This window comes from Tamandua tetradactyla, chromosome 5, assembly GCF_023851605.1.
Source record: "Tamandua tetradactyla isolate mTamTet1 chromosome 5, mTamTet1.pri, whole genome shotgun sequence".
Taxonomy (NCBI): domain Eukaryota; kingdom Metazoa; phylum Chordata; class Mammalia; order Pilosa; family Myrmecophagidae; genus Tamandua; species Tamandua tetradactyla.
The window spans coordinates 37,595,449-37,611,844 of NC_135331.1; the positions used below are offsets into that span (position 1 = coordinate 37,595,449).

Sequence of the window (16,396 nt, forward strand, 5' to 3'; positions counted from 1 at the left end):
GCACATGACTTCCTTTCCCTGAGCCTCAGTTTCTAGATAATAAATCTCACATCCTGTAGCAAACAATTGTGGATGTACTGTCATACAGGATCACTATAAATATTAAGATAACCATGCGAGGTGCCTGGGACGACGTGTGGTACATGCCACATGCTCCTTCACTCCCATCAATAACATAAGGATTTTCTTTAAAGCACACAATGAGGTTAAAGTAACTGGTGGGCAGATGTCAGATTAATAAAAATATTCATATTGGGTGTGAAGCATTTGGAAAACATTGAACAGATTCATTCACCTTTCCCATTCCCATTATCTCTTTAATCCTTCCCATTATGATGTAATCAAAAAGTCATGACATTTGGAGTCAAAGAGCCCTGAGTTTGACCTTCAGTTGTCCCTTTCCAGCTGTGTAATCTAGGGCATTAACCCAAACTCTTTGGGCCTCAATTCTTCTAACATGACACAGAGATCATCATACAGCCCACTTAATTCACACTTATTGGAAGAATCAATTGAGATGATCTCTATGAAAATGCACTGTAGTTAATAAACTGCCACACAGACATTAAGTTGCCATTACTGTCACAACTACTCTTTTTGCAGATTTTTCAGTCACATTTGTCCTTACTCATTTTTACCTGTGTCCATTTCCTAGGCCCCGGTAAGCCTTGGCTTGGTCTTGCATGCGATTCAGACTTTGGGCAACAGATAAATACTGTTCATAGTATTTGATAGCTTCCTCATAGTCACCCAGGGCCTCATAGCAATCCCCCAGGTTGCCGTAGGCCCGGCCCCTGTCCAGCACAGATTCGTTTCCACTTAGCTGTTGCAGCATGGCCAGCTGCTGCTCAAAGTAGCCGATGGCTTCTTCCATCACATTCATGTTCATCTTTGTGATGCCCATATTGCCATAGACTTGGGCTTCTAGACTTGGATCTTTCAGCTTTTGCCCTAGATCCAGCTGTTCCTCATAACACTTGAAGGCCATTGTGTATTTCCCAAGGGCCATGTAGACAGCGGCCAGATGCCCATGGGCTCTGCACTCCCCTGGCAAGTCACTAAGTTCCTGATATACCTCCAGTTCCTGCGTGTGGTAACCCAAGGCCTTGTCATACTTTTGGATCATTCGGTATGCTGTGCCCAGGGCTGCATATGCACTGGCCTCTAGTCTTCTGTCATTTGCATGGTGAGCTAAGCCCAGCTGCTGCTCATAGAATTTTATTGCACCATTTACATCTTTTTTACAGATGAATATATCACCCAAGTTCCCTAGGGCTCGAAATTTAGCCTGGGAATTATTCAGGGACTGGGCTAGGGACAGTAGATACTTCTGACACTCTTCAGCTTTACTGAAATTCAGCAGAGCCTTGAATGCTAGGCCCAAGTTGCAGTAGGCTTTTGCTTGGCTCAATTTGTCATGAAGGTCTTTGGCCAGAGCCAGATCCTGTTCATAGTACTTCACCGCCTCCTGGTAATTTCCAAGGCAGTAATGGGCATAGCCGAGATTGTGGCAGACCTTCCCTTCTCCTTCCATGTCCTGAAGGTCGGCAGCAAGCCGGAGATACTGCTCATAATAGGGGGCAGCCTGGACATACTCTCCCCGAGAGCAATGGAAGTTGCCCAAGTTGCTGAGGGCCCGGGCCTCACTTTGGATGTCCCGCAGCTCCCAGGCAATGTTCAGGTGGTTCTGATAGTGCTGCAGGGCCCGGTCATGGGCACCCAGGGCCTGGTAGGCCACAGCCAGGTTCCCGTGGGTGGAGGCCTGTGAGGCGCGGTCATTCACTTCCATGGAGATCTGAAGCTCCTGCCGGTGGTACTTGACAGCTTGGTCATACATGCCCAGAGCGTTGTAGGCGTTGCCCATGTTTCCATAGGCGCGGCCCTGGGCAGCATAATCGCTCAGCTCCTGTGCGATGCACAGGTGGGTCTTGTGGAGCTTCAGCGCAGTGTCATAGTCACCTTTCATCTGGTATATTATCCCTGAAAAAAAAGATTGGAATACCTGATTAGCAATTTGGAAAAAACATGTACTCTGCAACTCAGTTTATGCTAAAATACAATCCAGATGAACTCAAGAATTTAAAGTAGCAGAAGGTAGAATTAAATATTTATCATCTCTCCAGAGGGAGCATAGCTTTAAGCTTTGAAGGAACAGAAAAAAACCCAGACAGATTTGATTACAAAAATAAATTTTTTGTACTACCTATATCTAAAATTAAAAGGCAAATATAACTGTAGACAATATGTGAAACACACAGGGAAAAGTTCAACAGCTATTACATACAGAAATTTCACTTTTTTTCATTAAAAATATCAAGACCTCAATTTCCAGAAATAGGCAAAGAACTGTAAGTGTAAGCAGACACCTTACATCCAAGGAAATAGAAAGATAAACACAGGGGAAAAATGCCATTCTCTTTTAATAAACAAAGAAATGCAAAATAAAGCAACTCTGAAGTACCATTTTATTTCTACTAAATTAGCAAACAAAAACCTATACTGATGAGGTTTCATTGAAATCAGTAAACACAATAACCAGAACAACCTTGGGAGAAGCAAAATGGCAAGATCCACAAAAATGTCCACACTTGAACCTTGCAGTTCTACCCACGGCAAGGAATCCTCAGGAAACCATTCAACCAGTATGAAAGTTCCTGCACTGTAATCTGTACTGCAGCACCAAGGTTTAGTGGAAAATCAAAACCATCTCAGATGCCGAATACTGGGGAGGATATAAATTCATTTTGTTATATCAACTCAATAAAGGATTCTGTAGTCATTAAAAATGTAATTATGAAGTCTATACAGAAAAATGGAAAAACTGTTCTTATATTAATGTTAACTGGAAAAAGCAGGAAACAATATTGCATATTCTCTGTGACAACTATGAAAATAAATGCATGCACACAGACAGACCTTGATGACATTATGTAAAAATAAAAATGGTTTCTTTGTTAGGTAAGGATTCAGGTGTTTTTTGCTCAAAAATTTCTTTTAATTCTGCTACACTGTTTTTACAATCAATGATAACAGCACTTCAAACAATACTCAGAAACTATGGGATAGCTGCTAAACTAGGCTTTTGTTTTTTCAACAGTTCAAAATGAGGTATATCTTAAATATCATAATTATCAAGTAGTTCCAAATGAAGGATATCACAAAAGTAACTCAGATGGTAGCTTAAAGGAAAGCCTGGCTCATGCCAGTTAGGGCTGGGGTGGAAAGTATTGGAAAGCTTTCTCCTTGCCTTTGGTTTTGAGCACAGTTTTCCATATATCAGTGTGTGAGCTTTTAAGAGCTGACCAAAACATGCAGAAGTACAAACATTCACAACACTAAGATGGGTTCTTGTTAAAACATCTGAACTGAAAATAGAGGCATCTAGAAAAGAAAGCTGTCAAAATCCAGCCTCAGCAATTTGCTTGATTTTATGACATTCATTCACTTACTCACTCACTCGGCTTGTGGTGAGCAGCAGGGGTAGAAGGGAAGTGAAAACAGTCATCTCTGCCTTCAGAGAGCCCACTGGGTTTGTAAGGAAGATAGTCATGAAACAAATCATCAACATGATACATGCTGAAGAGGGGAGCGAGAGTAGGGAGCCTGCGTCAGCCCTATTGGTCCAACTGCCCTGGCTGTCCTACATGGGGAGGACTGCCCTGCCACAGGAGATGGGCCTAGCTTCTGGGCCCAGTCCTCTCTCTCTCTCTCTTTTTTTTTTTTTTTTGGAATGGACAGGCTCCAAGAATTGAACCCAGGTCTCCAGCATGGCAGGCAAGAATTCTGCCACTGAGCCACTGTTGCACCGCTCCCAGCCCTCTCTTTGACATTAACTGAACTTAGGGAATTGAATAAATCCTTTAGCATCTCTGAGCTTCATTTTGTTTTTCTATGAAATGAAGAAAATAATAATCATGGTACCAACCTGAGAAGGTGGGAGGGAGATCAAATGAAATACTGCATGTGTGGGTGTAGAGTGACATTCAAATAGTAGTTCCTGAAATCATTGCATGTCTCCAGGAAACGGAATTTCTAGTGTAGAGATCTGACAAACTGTGATAATTCTTCTGTTTACTTTTTTTTGCATGAGTATTAAAAATAACTAAATTAATCATGGAACATCCATACAATGGAAAATCATGGTGCCAAATGATAAAGTAGAGGCTTATTTATTGACATGAGAAGAAGTTCATTCTATAAAAGGGAATATATGACTAAAAAATACTATTTCAATAAAAACAAGTAGAATGGATGTGTACATATATATTTATATTTATACATATATGTATAGAATAAAATTTATTTAAATATTAATACTAGTCATCTTTAGGTAACTTTTTTCTTATCTGTAGTTTATATATCTTTTCTATGGTAAACACATAAGCCTTGGTTTAAAATTTACAGAAAGTATTTTTGAATACAATAAAAGAAGTACTATTCCTGGAGATTGGTCTGTCAACCTCCCTGGGTTGGACATGTCACCTGCATCCTAGAAGTCCGCCAGAAGGATCAGTTTCTTCTGTCTCAAGATTAGAAACTCCAAGTGGCCCAAGATGAAATACCCAAAACATCACGTGTGAAACCCCTTTAATGGTGAAAAGTTATCAGTGACAGGAACAGATTAGACTAAAGACTTGAATTTAACGTTAAGCTGGCTGGTCCTAAATTACCCCTTTTTTTGCATGGGCAGGCACCGGAAATTGAACCCGGGTCTCTGGCATGGCAGGCAACAACTATGCCTGCTGAGCCACCATGGCCTGTCCCCTAAACTGCTTTTATCCAAAGGAAAAATGTTTACATTCCAAATTATCAAGTATCCTTAGAAAAAATGAATCATTTACTTCCCTTTTGTCTTAGCTTTTTCTTTTCCACAAAGGAGGTCAGAATTTTTCTCTGGCCGAGTCCCTAGTTATGAGCCAAGCCAGAACTGAGGCTGGGAGCATAAGTGCCCACATCTCCCTCTGAACATTTTCTTCCATGCAGATGCCTTTGCAATGATTTTTTCCCACAGCTTTTGGATTTTATTGCAATACTTAAGCCAATATGATTACTTGCTGGTTGCTAAAATGATGATGAAAAGAGATAAGAAGCAGTGTGAAAATCAGGCAATGAGACCCTAAGAGAAGGGAATTAGAGGGACCTTGTTTTCATGCCCTCTTATCACCAAAGACAAAAGGCTCCTGGCTGACCCTAACCCTGCCTCCAACTGCATATACACCTCATGGCCCTGGAATCTGGTAAGTATCTGGAAGGAACAGTATAATGGAAAAAATTAGGACTCAAAATCAGAAATCCTGTTTTATAAGCCTGGCTCCTGACTCATTCAGTTGAGTGTCTTTGAGACAGTCACTTAATGTCTCTGAGTCTTTGTTTCTTTATGTTTTTTTAATTGAAAAGCTTTTGGTGGTTTTTATTTATTAATAAAGTTAATTTGTAACCATCTCAAAGAAATGGTACAAGAAGCATTATAGTGTATATAGCAATATGGTTTGTAAACGATAATATGATAAAGTGATATGCATGACCAGCATTCAAGGGGTGAGAGAAAGGAAAGGAATTCTATTTCTCTTACTGTCATGGCCTTAAGAGCCTGGGCTAGTTAATAGGGAACAGTTAGGACAATAATGGCTGCCCAGGGTTCATTGATTTGTGAAAGAAACTGCCTGCTGGTCATGGCAAGATGATCTGAACTCCAGCCAGCTTCCCTCACACACTCTCCTCTTCTCCCCTTTCTTCTCATCTTACACTTCCAAGGGCCTATAAAGGATCACAGGAAGATTCTCAAAACAAAGACTTGCATGCACAGGAAGGGTAAGAGGAGATGGATGTGGCTGAGACGGGGAGTTTTCTTCATCTGCCCTGTGTGGCCGCTACCCCCTCTGCTGCCAGCCTGCAGAATTCTGAATGGAATATTACCTATTCTTGGCAGCCTTTCTCTTTGTTGAGGCAAAATAAAAGTGGCCCTGAGAGCTGCCAGCAGAGTGACTGCACATGCTGAGGAGATAATATGCAGATCCTCCTTCCCTTTCGAGACCACAGCTTGATTTTCCAGGGCTGTCACTCAGATGAAGACTTACAGAGGGCCTGTCAGCAGGGGCGTGCTAGGTGACAATGTGCTGCAGGGAGGGGAATTAAATGAAGATTAGTGGGGCAGAAGATCCTCACCAAGCTGAGTTCTCACAAGGTTATGAATATATATCACCACAGTAGGCTTCCACCTGTGGGTCAGGAAGGTCACTGCCATGGGAATAATAATACCTACTTATGAGGGCTATCGAGAGATTCACATGAGATCATGTTTGAAAAGCTAGACAGGTGTCTGGGACATTGTAAGTGCTCGAACCATTTTGCTTTGATTCTTAACCACCACCAGCAAAGGCCAAGAGAGGCATGAACAGGAGCCAGTAACAAGTCAGGAACAAACATTTCCACTAAAACTAGAACATTCAGCATTTTCATGGGGAATTCTGGCTGCTTTATCTTTTGTGAATTCTCTGCAAGTAGGGCCTCAGTGAATCTCCACAAACAATGGAAACACTCTTCTCTTTTATGGAAAATATTATTCTTCTGATTATTAATAGTGCTAGTATTAATAGTGCACAGTCCAAAAGGGGCTTTAAGAGCTCACCTATCTTTTCCCTTTGCCTATAAATAGCATGAGTTCTCTGCCATCCTAGACAATTCAGCAGCTATCCTCAGAGGAACCACAGGATTTAGGTACTAAAGGAGGCCCTCACAGGTTCGCTTTATAAATGATACAGTCAAGGCCCAGTCAGAGGAAGTGAGTTAGTAGGAAAGCAGAGAAAGGACTCCTTGACCCATATGCCTTTGACCATAACAGCCCATCTGCTTTAAAGGTTAGCAGAAGAAATGAAGAAATTGTTACTAGTCTTGATAGGTGTGATATGGGCCAGTAGTTTTAAAAGTTCTTATGTCCTAAAGATATTTGCAGATGAAATTACATGGCGTTTACAATTTGCTTTAAAAATACTCCATTGGGAGGAGGTGGAGTATGAATATGTGAGTGCTTTTAACAATAGACAGAACTAGATTAGCAAAATGTTGCTAGTTGTTATAGGGGGGTAGGTTTATGTGAGGGCTCATCTTATTATTCTGTCTACCTTGTGTGTGTGTGTGTGTGTGTGTGAGTGTCTGTGTGTATGAAAATGTCCATAATAGAAAGCTAAATCAAGTAATAAAGATATGCAGAGAGGTATGTGACAGATTCATCTAGAGCCCCTTTTGAAGTCAGGAAACTTTTCCTCATAGCTAAGTTCTGATATGGATGTTTAAGTGCATTTCTCTATTTTTCTTTCTATCTTTCTCTGTGGGTACTTAGAGAAAGAAATGAGCTGGTCACCAGCCTCTACAGCTTCACTAGGCTGTATGTCCTTTTCAAGGCCAGGAATGGGACATGTGTAGACAGAAAACAATGCAGTGCTTTGTCCATAGCCATGATATTTAGGTTTACCTTTAATTTCAAATTATCTTAAAAGATAGGGAGATATTTTATATCTATCAGTGAGGCAGGGTAGAGGATGGTAAAAACACTTGAGAAAAACCACCCCACAGAAACACCACTGCATACCTGTGACTGTTCCTCCCAATCCTCTCTGCATCTGGAGAAGTGGTCTCAGGTCCTCCCAGAGGGCCCATTACTCCAACCTTTAAACATCTTTAGGTTCCTTGAACCCTCTCTCTCTCAAGTTCTCACATCTAGTTTTTCTATATTGTACTTAAAATATTTTAAAGCTTGGGATGGGGAGGAGGGGACAAACACATTTAGTAAACAGATGGCTAGAGTCAAAGGCATGAAAGCAAAGTACTCTATGTGAGAAGAACAACCACATGTCTTAAATGTCTTATCTAATTCAATTTCAGATTACTATTTATGTACCTGGAGACAAATCTTCATTATTTTTACCAGGAAAGGACAGCAGAGGTACATATTGTTTTTTAAATAGAGGTAATTCCAAAAGTATTTATTATATGACTTCAGCTACAAATGTCTTTCTGATAGGCAAACTTTTCCTGAGAGCTCATCTCATTCACGCCTCAGAAAAACTCTGTGAGGTTGATATTCTAGTCCCTGAGGCTCAAAAGATTGAAGAACATAGTCAGGCTCGTACAGCTTGAAGTAGCATGGTTGGGTACTGGAACCTAGGTTTATCATCCTCAGGAGTACCTGCAGTACCTACTAGGAGGAATGCCTTCTAGTGAAAACTAGACATGATTTTTTGCTCATTCTTCTTTATCAACATTAGCATACTTTTGTGGCAAGCCAAACTTGTGGCAGATATATAAGAGCTGATTGGTTATCTGTCTAAATTTGTATTGACAGAGTAGAGAAATATACATCAGACAAGAGAAAATCTTAAGAGACTCACAAATGTAGTAGAAGGAACTAGATGGAATTATCTGTGTTGGCCATCACCTTTAGAGAACTCTTGGGCCATCATGTGTCTCTTATTTGATAATTTCATCTTAATTACATCTGTCTACTTTTTCCTACCAAACCTACCAGACTCTTCCTATTCCTCCAAAGAATAATTTAAGTTACTAGCCTGTTATCTTCTTTTGCTTCAACAGCAATTTAGGATGTCTTCAATGACATTGTGAGCTCAGTGGCAATTCTGTCCCAGATCCCAATTGCCTTTCCCTTCTGTTTCAATTCAATTTCAAGCCCATTGTAATGAGGTTGAGGAAATCCCTACTGACACTACCTTCCTCTCCCTCTCACACATTTTTCTGGAAACTACGTATCTTTTTAACCAAACTTGGAGGAAATAAAATGCAGTCAACAGAGAAATAGAGAGGTCCTAATTGCTAAATTCCAGGACCCTCAGGACCCCTTGAGGCTACCTGGGAGCAAAGGCAGTTCTACTGTAGGCCCCTCCAGCCACCAATACAAAAGCCTGGGTCAAATGACCAGTGACAAGAAGCGGATCTGGAGCCCAATGGAGCCCACGAATATTTTGCTATCTTCGCCCTTGCCTCCACTTCCTATTTCCCTCAGACAGTTTAGAGACCAAGACTACAGGTGAATAGCTCAGAAACAGCTGTAAACCCTGAGGTAGTGGTAAAGATTAATCCTGCTATGAGGTAGAGGAAGTAATAATTAAAATTATTAAAAAGAAAGTGGCTGGAGAGGGAATCTCCAGTGATGGATGATGAGGCAGGAAGTGCTAGGCACAGGCCTCCCCAGCCACTGCGAGAGAACTTGGTAGGAAGCCCAAAGCAGAGTGAAAAATATCCTGGGCCTGCTTGGCCAAGCCCTGCCATTAGTCACTGTTTGGAAAAAGTAAAGCATGCCTGGTTTTCATTCTGGATCACAATAAGAGGTGGGAGGCACCCTCATAAGTTAACAATGCAGAGAATGTTACAGGGGGGTGGTTTCAATATGAAACAAACATTTCTTTTGTTCCAAGTGCCTGGGGTATAATCACTGAAATGCTGAGATAGCCACTTCTGCTCCTCCCTTGAGCTGAGCCTCTGAAAGCTGGACAAGTGCCACCTCCTTGGAGCACCTTCTGGGGGTCCTCCAGCCTGCAGGATAAAGTGTAGACCAAATAAAAAGGCATTTACAGGCTTTCCAGACCAGATCCAACTGTAGTCATCCCCATTCACCACCCCTATGAGAACATGGCTATGAAACAGCCCCACTTGGCCTGCAGCTCAACTCACTGGCTCTATGCACCCTATGCTTGACTTTCTCATCCCTTTCACTAGAGTGAACTGCCTTTTTCCGTATGTCTGTGGTAGACTTTCTACTGTCCCCTACTACCTGGTTCAGTTATGTGGGAGACCGCATATCCCTATCTCTGAGAAGATAGGCATGGGCAAGAGAAGTTGTTCTGCCCCGTGGTGTGTGAGTAGAAATGATGCACAATATTCCACACTCTCTTCCCCTGCCCCTCAGACCGTGGAAGCTGTGTGTTCCAGTTGGTAAAGCTAGAGGAAGATGGAGCCACGGCAAGCCTGGATTAGTAAATTGCCCCTGAGGGTTGCATGAACCTGTGGTAGGCTCTGTATGAAAATATTACTTTGTGGCTTTCAGCTACTAAGATTTAGAGCTTGTAGTTACTCACTAGAACCTAGCACATTTTGATGAATGTACCATCTATAATCACCCTCAGAGCCATTGTCACAGCCTACATTTCAAGCTGTGTCCTAGGAAAGTCTGTGTGAGAAATACCGGTTAACAGTTTTCTAAGGGCCATTAGAACCATCTGTATCTCTGGATGCTCTAAATTCTAGCCCTGGAGCAAGTGAGAGCACTAAAACATGTAAACTTGAACTCAATTACCTTGGACCTACACAGAGCAGGCTTGTGAACTGAGGTTTATCCTTATACTCTAGGGTTGGTTAGATTTTTTAATTTAATTTTTTAATTAACTATTTTTATGAATGGAAGAAAAGGTTTTATTCAAAAAGTATCAATTTTGGCTTTTCATGGCTCCTGTTCTTCCTCTTTTTGGACACTCCTTCTCATTCTTGCTCTTTTTAACTTTGTAATATACTTTAATATATTAAATATGTTTTATTCATTATTTATATATTATTAATATATTTTATTTTTTAGAGCATTTCTTTTAGAGCATTAACTAAATGCCATAGTTTACATTTGGGTTCATTCTCTGTGTTGTACAACTCTATTGGTTTTGATAAATGCATAATGTCATGTATTCACCATTACACTGTCCTACAGAACAGTTTCACTGCCCTAAAAATTTCCTGTACTCCACTCATTCAACTCTCTCAACACCTGAAACTCTGGAAACCACTAAGCTTTTTACTGTCTCTATAGTTTTGCCTTTTCCAGAATGTCATATAGTTGGGAAAATACAATATACAGTCTTTTCAGACTGGCTTACCTTATTAATATGCATTTAAGGTCCCTCTATGTCTCTTTATGGCTTGAAAGTGTTATTTTAATTATCAAATAATATTTCACTCTATAGATGCAACACCATTTATTCATCATCTACTGAAGAACACCTTTGTTGCTTCCAGTATTTGGCAATTATGACAAGTCATGGACTGGGAGAAAATATTTGCAAAATCCATATCTGATAAGGGATTTGTGTCTAAAATATACAAAGAACTCTTAAAAATAAGAAAACAAACAACCCATTTACAAAATGCACAAAAGGTGTGACCAAAGAGATAAACAGATGGCAAATATATTCGTGTCCTAGGGCTGAGATAACAAATTATCATAAAATAGTGGCTTAAAGCAACATAAGTTTATTTTCTCCTAGTTCCAGAGGCTAGAAGTCTAAAATCAAGGTGTCATCAGGCCCATGATACCCTTGAGGACTCTAGAGAAGACTCATTCCTAGCTTCTTCTTAATTTCTGGTGATTGTCAGCAATCCTTGGCGCTCCGAGGTTCATAGATGCATCACTCCAATCTCAGCCTCCATCTTCACATGGCTTTCTTCCATCTGTGTGTGTCAGTGACTTGTCTTTTTATTCTCTAACAGCATCCTTCATAGAGCAGACATTTTAATTTTAATGAAGTCCAACTTAATTTTTTTTAAATGGATTGTACCAAATAAAACTTCACCTAGATTTTCTCCCACATTATTTTCTAGAAGTTTTGATATAGTTTTGCACTTTACACTTAGGTCTCTGATACATTTTGGGTTAATTCTTGTAAAAGGTATTAAGTCAGTGTGTAGATTTTTTTTTTTTGCATGTGGATGTCCAGTTGTTCCAATACAATTTATCCATTGAATTATCTTTGCTCCTTTGTCAAAGATTAATTGACTGTATTTAGATGGGTCTGTCTCTGGGCTCTCTAGTTTGTTCTAATTGATCAATTTGTCTATTCTTTCAACAATACCACACTGCCTTGATTATTGTAGCTTTATAGTAAGTCCTTAAGTTGGATGGTATCACTCCTTGACTTTGTTCTTCTTATTATGTTGGCTATCCTGGATCTTTTGCCTTTTCTACAAACTTAAGAATCTCTCTGTTGATATAAACAAAACAGCTCCTGAGATACTGATTGGGATTACACTGAATATACAGATCAAGTTGAGAGGAAATGACATCATCATAATAACTCTTCCTATTCATCAACATGGACTATCTCTCCATTTTTTTTAGATTTTCTTTGATTTCTTTCATTAGGGTTTTATAATATAAGCTTTTAATATAAATTTTCCTCATGTAGATCTCATGCATATTTTGTTAGATTTAAAGCTTTTTTGGTGCTAATGTAAATGGTATTGTGTTCTTAATTTCAAATTCCAATTGTTCATTGCTGGTATATAGGAAAGAAATTGACTTTTGTATACTGACCTTGTATCCTACAACCTAGATATAGTTGCTTATTAGTTGTAGAAGTTTTCGGTCTGTTATTTGGGATTTTCTATATAGACAATCATGCCATCTTTGAAAAAGGGCAGTGTTATTTCTTCCTTCCCAATCTGCATACTTTTAATTTCCTTTTCTTGTCTTATTGCATTAGTTAGTATTTCCAGTATGATGTTGACTAGGCTCGTCTTGTTCCTGATCTTAGAGGTATAGCATCTATTTTCTCAATATTATATATGATGTTAGCTATAGTGTTTTGTATCTATATAGAGAGAGGGGGGAGGAAATTCCCCTCTGTTCCTTGTTTGCTGGGATTATTTTTCAGTCATGAATGGGTATTGGACTGTGTCAAATGTTTTTGCATCTATTGATATGTGTGCTGGTTTGAAAGGATGTGTAGGCCCTAGAAAAGTCATATTTTAATCAAAATCCCATTTCGTAAAGGCAGAATAATCCCTATTCAATATTGTATGTTTGAATCTGTAATTAGATCATCTCTCTGGAGATGTAACCTAATCAAGAGTGGTTATTAAATTGGATTAGGCAACAACATGTCTCCACCCCTTGGGTGGGTCTTGATTGGTTTACAGGAGTCCTATAAAAGAGGAAACATTTTGGAGAATGAGAGATTTGGAGAGAGCAGAATGACATAGTCATGAGAAGCAGAGTCCACCAGCCAGCAACCTTTGGAGATGAAGAAGGAAAATACCTCCTGGGGAGCTTCATGAAACAGGAAGCCAGGAGAGGAAGCTAGCAGATGACACCGTGTTTGCCATGTGCCCTTCAGTTGAGGGAGAAACTCTGGCTGTGTTGCCATGTGCCCTTCTACTTGAGAGAGAAACCCTGAACTTCACTGGCCTTCTTGAACGAAGGTATTGTTCCCTGGATGCCTTTGATTGGACATTTCTATAAACTTGTTTTAACTGGGACATTTTCTCAGCCTTAGAACTGTAAACTAGCAACTTATTAAATTCCCCTCTTTAAAAGCCATTCCATTTCTAGTATTTTGCATTCTGACAGCCAGCAAACTAGAACAATATGATAATATGAATTTTCTTCTTTAGCCCATTAAAATGATAGATTATATTAACTGTTTTATGAATGTTGGACCAGACTTGCATAGCTGCAAGAAATCCCACCTGCTTGTTGTCATGGTCCGGTTCACGTGTCATCTTGGCCAGGTGGTAATACCTGTTTGTCTGGCTGGGCAAGTGCTGGCCTGTCATTTGCTATGAGGATATTTCACAGCATTAAATCATGATCACGTCCGTCAGCTGCATCCACAGCTGATTCCATTTGTAATCAGCCAAGGCGAGTGTCTCCTTTAATGCTTAATCTAATCACTGGAAGCCTTTTAGGGAGGATTCAGAAAAGACAGGTTCTCCTCCTGCTTTGGCTGGCAAGCCTCTCCAGACTCTCCATCGAAATTGTCAGCTTCACAGCCTGCTCTACAGATTTTGGACTCTACATTCCCACGGTTACATGAGACACTTTTATAAATTCTATATTTACAAATATTTCCTGTGGATTCTGTTTCTCTAGAGAACCCTGACTAATACACTTGTGGTATATAATTCTTTTTATACCTTGTTTCATTAAATTTGCTTTATTTATTATTTTTTTTTAGAAGTTTTACATCTATGTTCATTAGAGATACTGGTCTAAAATTTTACTTTTTTGCAGTGTCTTTGTCTGGTTTTGATATTAAAGTAATGCTGGCCTCACAGAATGAGTTAGGAAGTGTTCTCTCTGCTTCTATTTCTGGAAGAGATTTCAGAGAATTGGTTTTGCTTAACCCTTAAATATTACTAGAATTCACCAGTGATACCATCTGAACCTGGTGTACTACGTTTTAGGTTATTAACTATTGATTCAATTCCTTTAACAGATAAGATCATCCAGAAAATCTATTCCTCCCTTTGTGAGTTTTGATAGATTGTGTCTTTCAAGGAATTGGTCCCTTTCATCTAAGTTATCAAATTTATGGGCATTGAGTTGTTTATTATATTAGTTTATTATCATTTGAATGTCCATAGGGTCAATAGTGATGATCCTTTAATTTCTGATATTAGTAATTTGTGTTTTCTCTCTTTATTTCTTGTTGACCTGGTTGGCCTACAGGCTAAGCGATTTCTTGATCTTTCCAAAGAACTATATTTTGGTCTCATTGATTTTCTTTGTTTTCCTGTTTTCAATTTCATCTCTAATTTTTATTATTGCTTTTCTTCTACTTACTTCAGATTTAATTTAATTTTATTTTTTGAGTTTTCTCAAGCAGAAGCTTAAATTATTAACTTTAGATCTTTTTCCTTTCCTAATATGTACATTCAGTGCTATAAATTTTCTTCTGAGATCTTTTTTTTTTCTGATCCCACAAATTTTGATAAGTTGTATTTTCATTTTCATTTAGTTCAAAGTAATTTTAAATTTCTTTGGAGAAGTCTTTTTTAATCCATGTGTTATTTATAAATATGTTATTCAATCTCTAAAAAATTTTGGATTTTTAAGCTATCATTTTGTTGCTGATTTCACATTGTATGATTTCTATTCTTTTAAATTTTCTGAAGTATGTTTTATGGCCTAGAATATGGTCTAGCTTTGTAACTGTTCCATATGAGCTTGAGAAGAATATATATTCTGCTGTTGTTGGATGAAATATTCTATAAATGTCAATTAGATCCAGTTGATTGTTAGTGTTCAGTTCAACTATATCCTTACTGATTGCCTTTCTGCCTGCTGCATCTGTCAATTACTGACAGAGGTATGTGGAAGTCTCCAACTATAATAGTGGATTTGTCTATTTCTCCTTGCAGTGCTGTCAGTTTTTGTCATGTTATTTTGGTGCTATGCTTTTAGACATATACACATCAAGTACTGTCATGACTTCTTGGAGAACTGATGCCATTATCATTATGTAATGTCCTAATAATTTTCCTTGTTCTTGAAGTATTCTTTGTCCGAAATCAATATGGTTATCCCAACTTTCTTTTAATTTGTGTTAGCACGTGTTTGGGGTTGAATCATGTCCTCCACAAAAGGCATGTTGAGGTCCCAATCCCTGGTCCTGTGTAAAGAAGTCCTCCTTGTAAAGAGGACCTTTGACAATACTATTAAAGTGTGCCTAAACTGAATGAGGGTGGGCTTTAATCCAATATGGTTTAACTCCTTATAAGCAAAGGGAATTGGACACAGAAGCAGAAACTATGGGGGGACAGCCAGAAGCTGAAAGTCAACAGAATAAGAGAAAGAGATGTTGCCATGTACATTGTCATGTGACGGAAAAGCCACGGAACCACAAAGATTGCTGTCAGCCAGCCCCAGAATGTCACAGTCTTCGGAAGAAAGCATAGCATTAATGATACCTCAATTTTGAAGTATACCTCAAATTTCCTAGCTTTAAAACTGTGAATTAATAACTTCCTTTAAGCCAATTCATAGTATGGTATTTACTTTAGCAACTAGGAAACTAAGACAGCATGGTTTATCTTTCACTAGCCATTTATATTTTATCATCACAATCAACTTTTTCTTTTTTGTAAAAAATAACATATACAAAAAAGCAATAAATTTCAAAGCACAGCACAACAATTAGTTGCAGAACAGATTTCAGAGTTTGATATGGGTTACAATTCTCACAATTTTAGGTTTTTACTTCTAGCTGCTCTAAGATACTGGAGACTAAAAGAAATACCAATATAATGATTCAACAATCATACTTGTTTGTTAAACCCTACTTCTCTGTATAACTCCACCATCACCCTTGATCTTTCTATCCCCCTCTTTAGGGGTATTTGGGCTATGCCCATTCTGACTTTTTCATGTTGGAAGGGGCTATCAATAATATGGAGTAGGAAGATGGAAGTAGCTGATATTCTGGAGAGGCTGGCCGCTCTAAGTTTCAGGATATCTCGTCCAGTGACAGATATGGAGGTTTTAGGTTTCTGGAAAGTTACCTTAGTGCATGGAACCTTTGTAGAATCTTATATACTGCCCTAGGTGTTCTTTAGGATTGGCTGGAATGGTTTTGGTTGGGGTTTGGCAAGTTATGATAGGTAGCAATGTCTAACTGAAGCT

At 39.1% G+C, this 16,396-nt stretch overlaps 1 protein-coding gene across 3 annotated transcripts in view; it reads right to left on the bottom strand.

Annotated features, from left to right (window-relative positions):
- TTC28 (tetratricopeptide repeat domain 28) overlaps positions 1–16,396 on the bottom strand; it is an 896,291-nt gene that overhangs the window by 163,068 nt on the left and 716,827 nt on the right. For all 3 annotated transcript variants that reach the window (XM_077160720.1, XM_077160719.1, XM_077160721.1), the window contains one exon: positions 639–1,980. In XM_077160720.1, the coding sequence (XP_077016835.1) occupies positions 639–1,980 (1,342 nt within the window). The remainder of the gene's footprint in view (positions 1–638; positions 1,981–16,396) is intronic.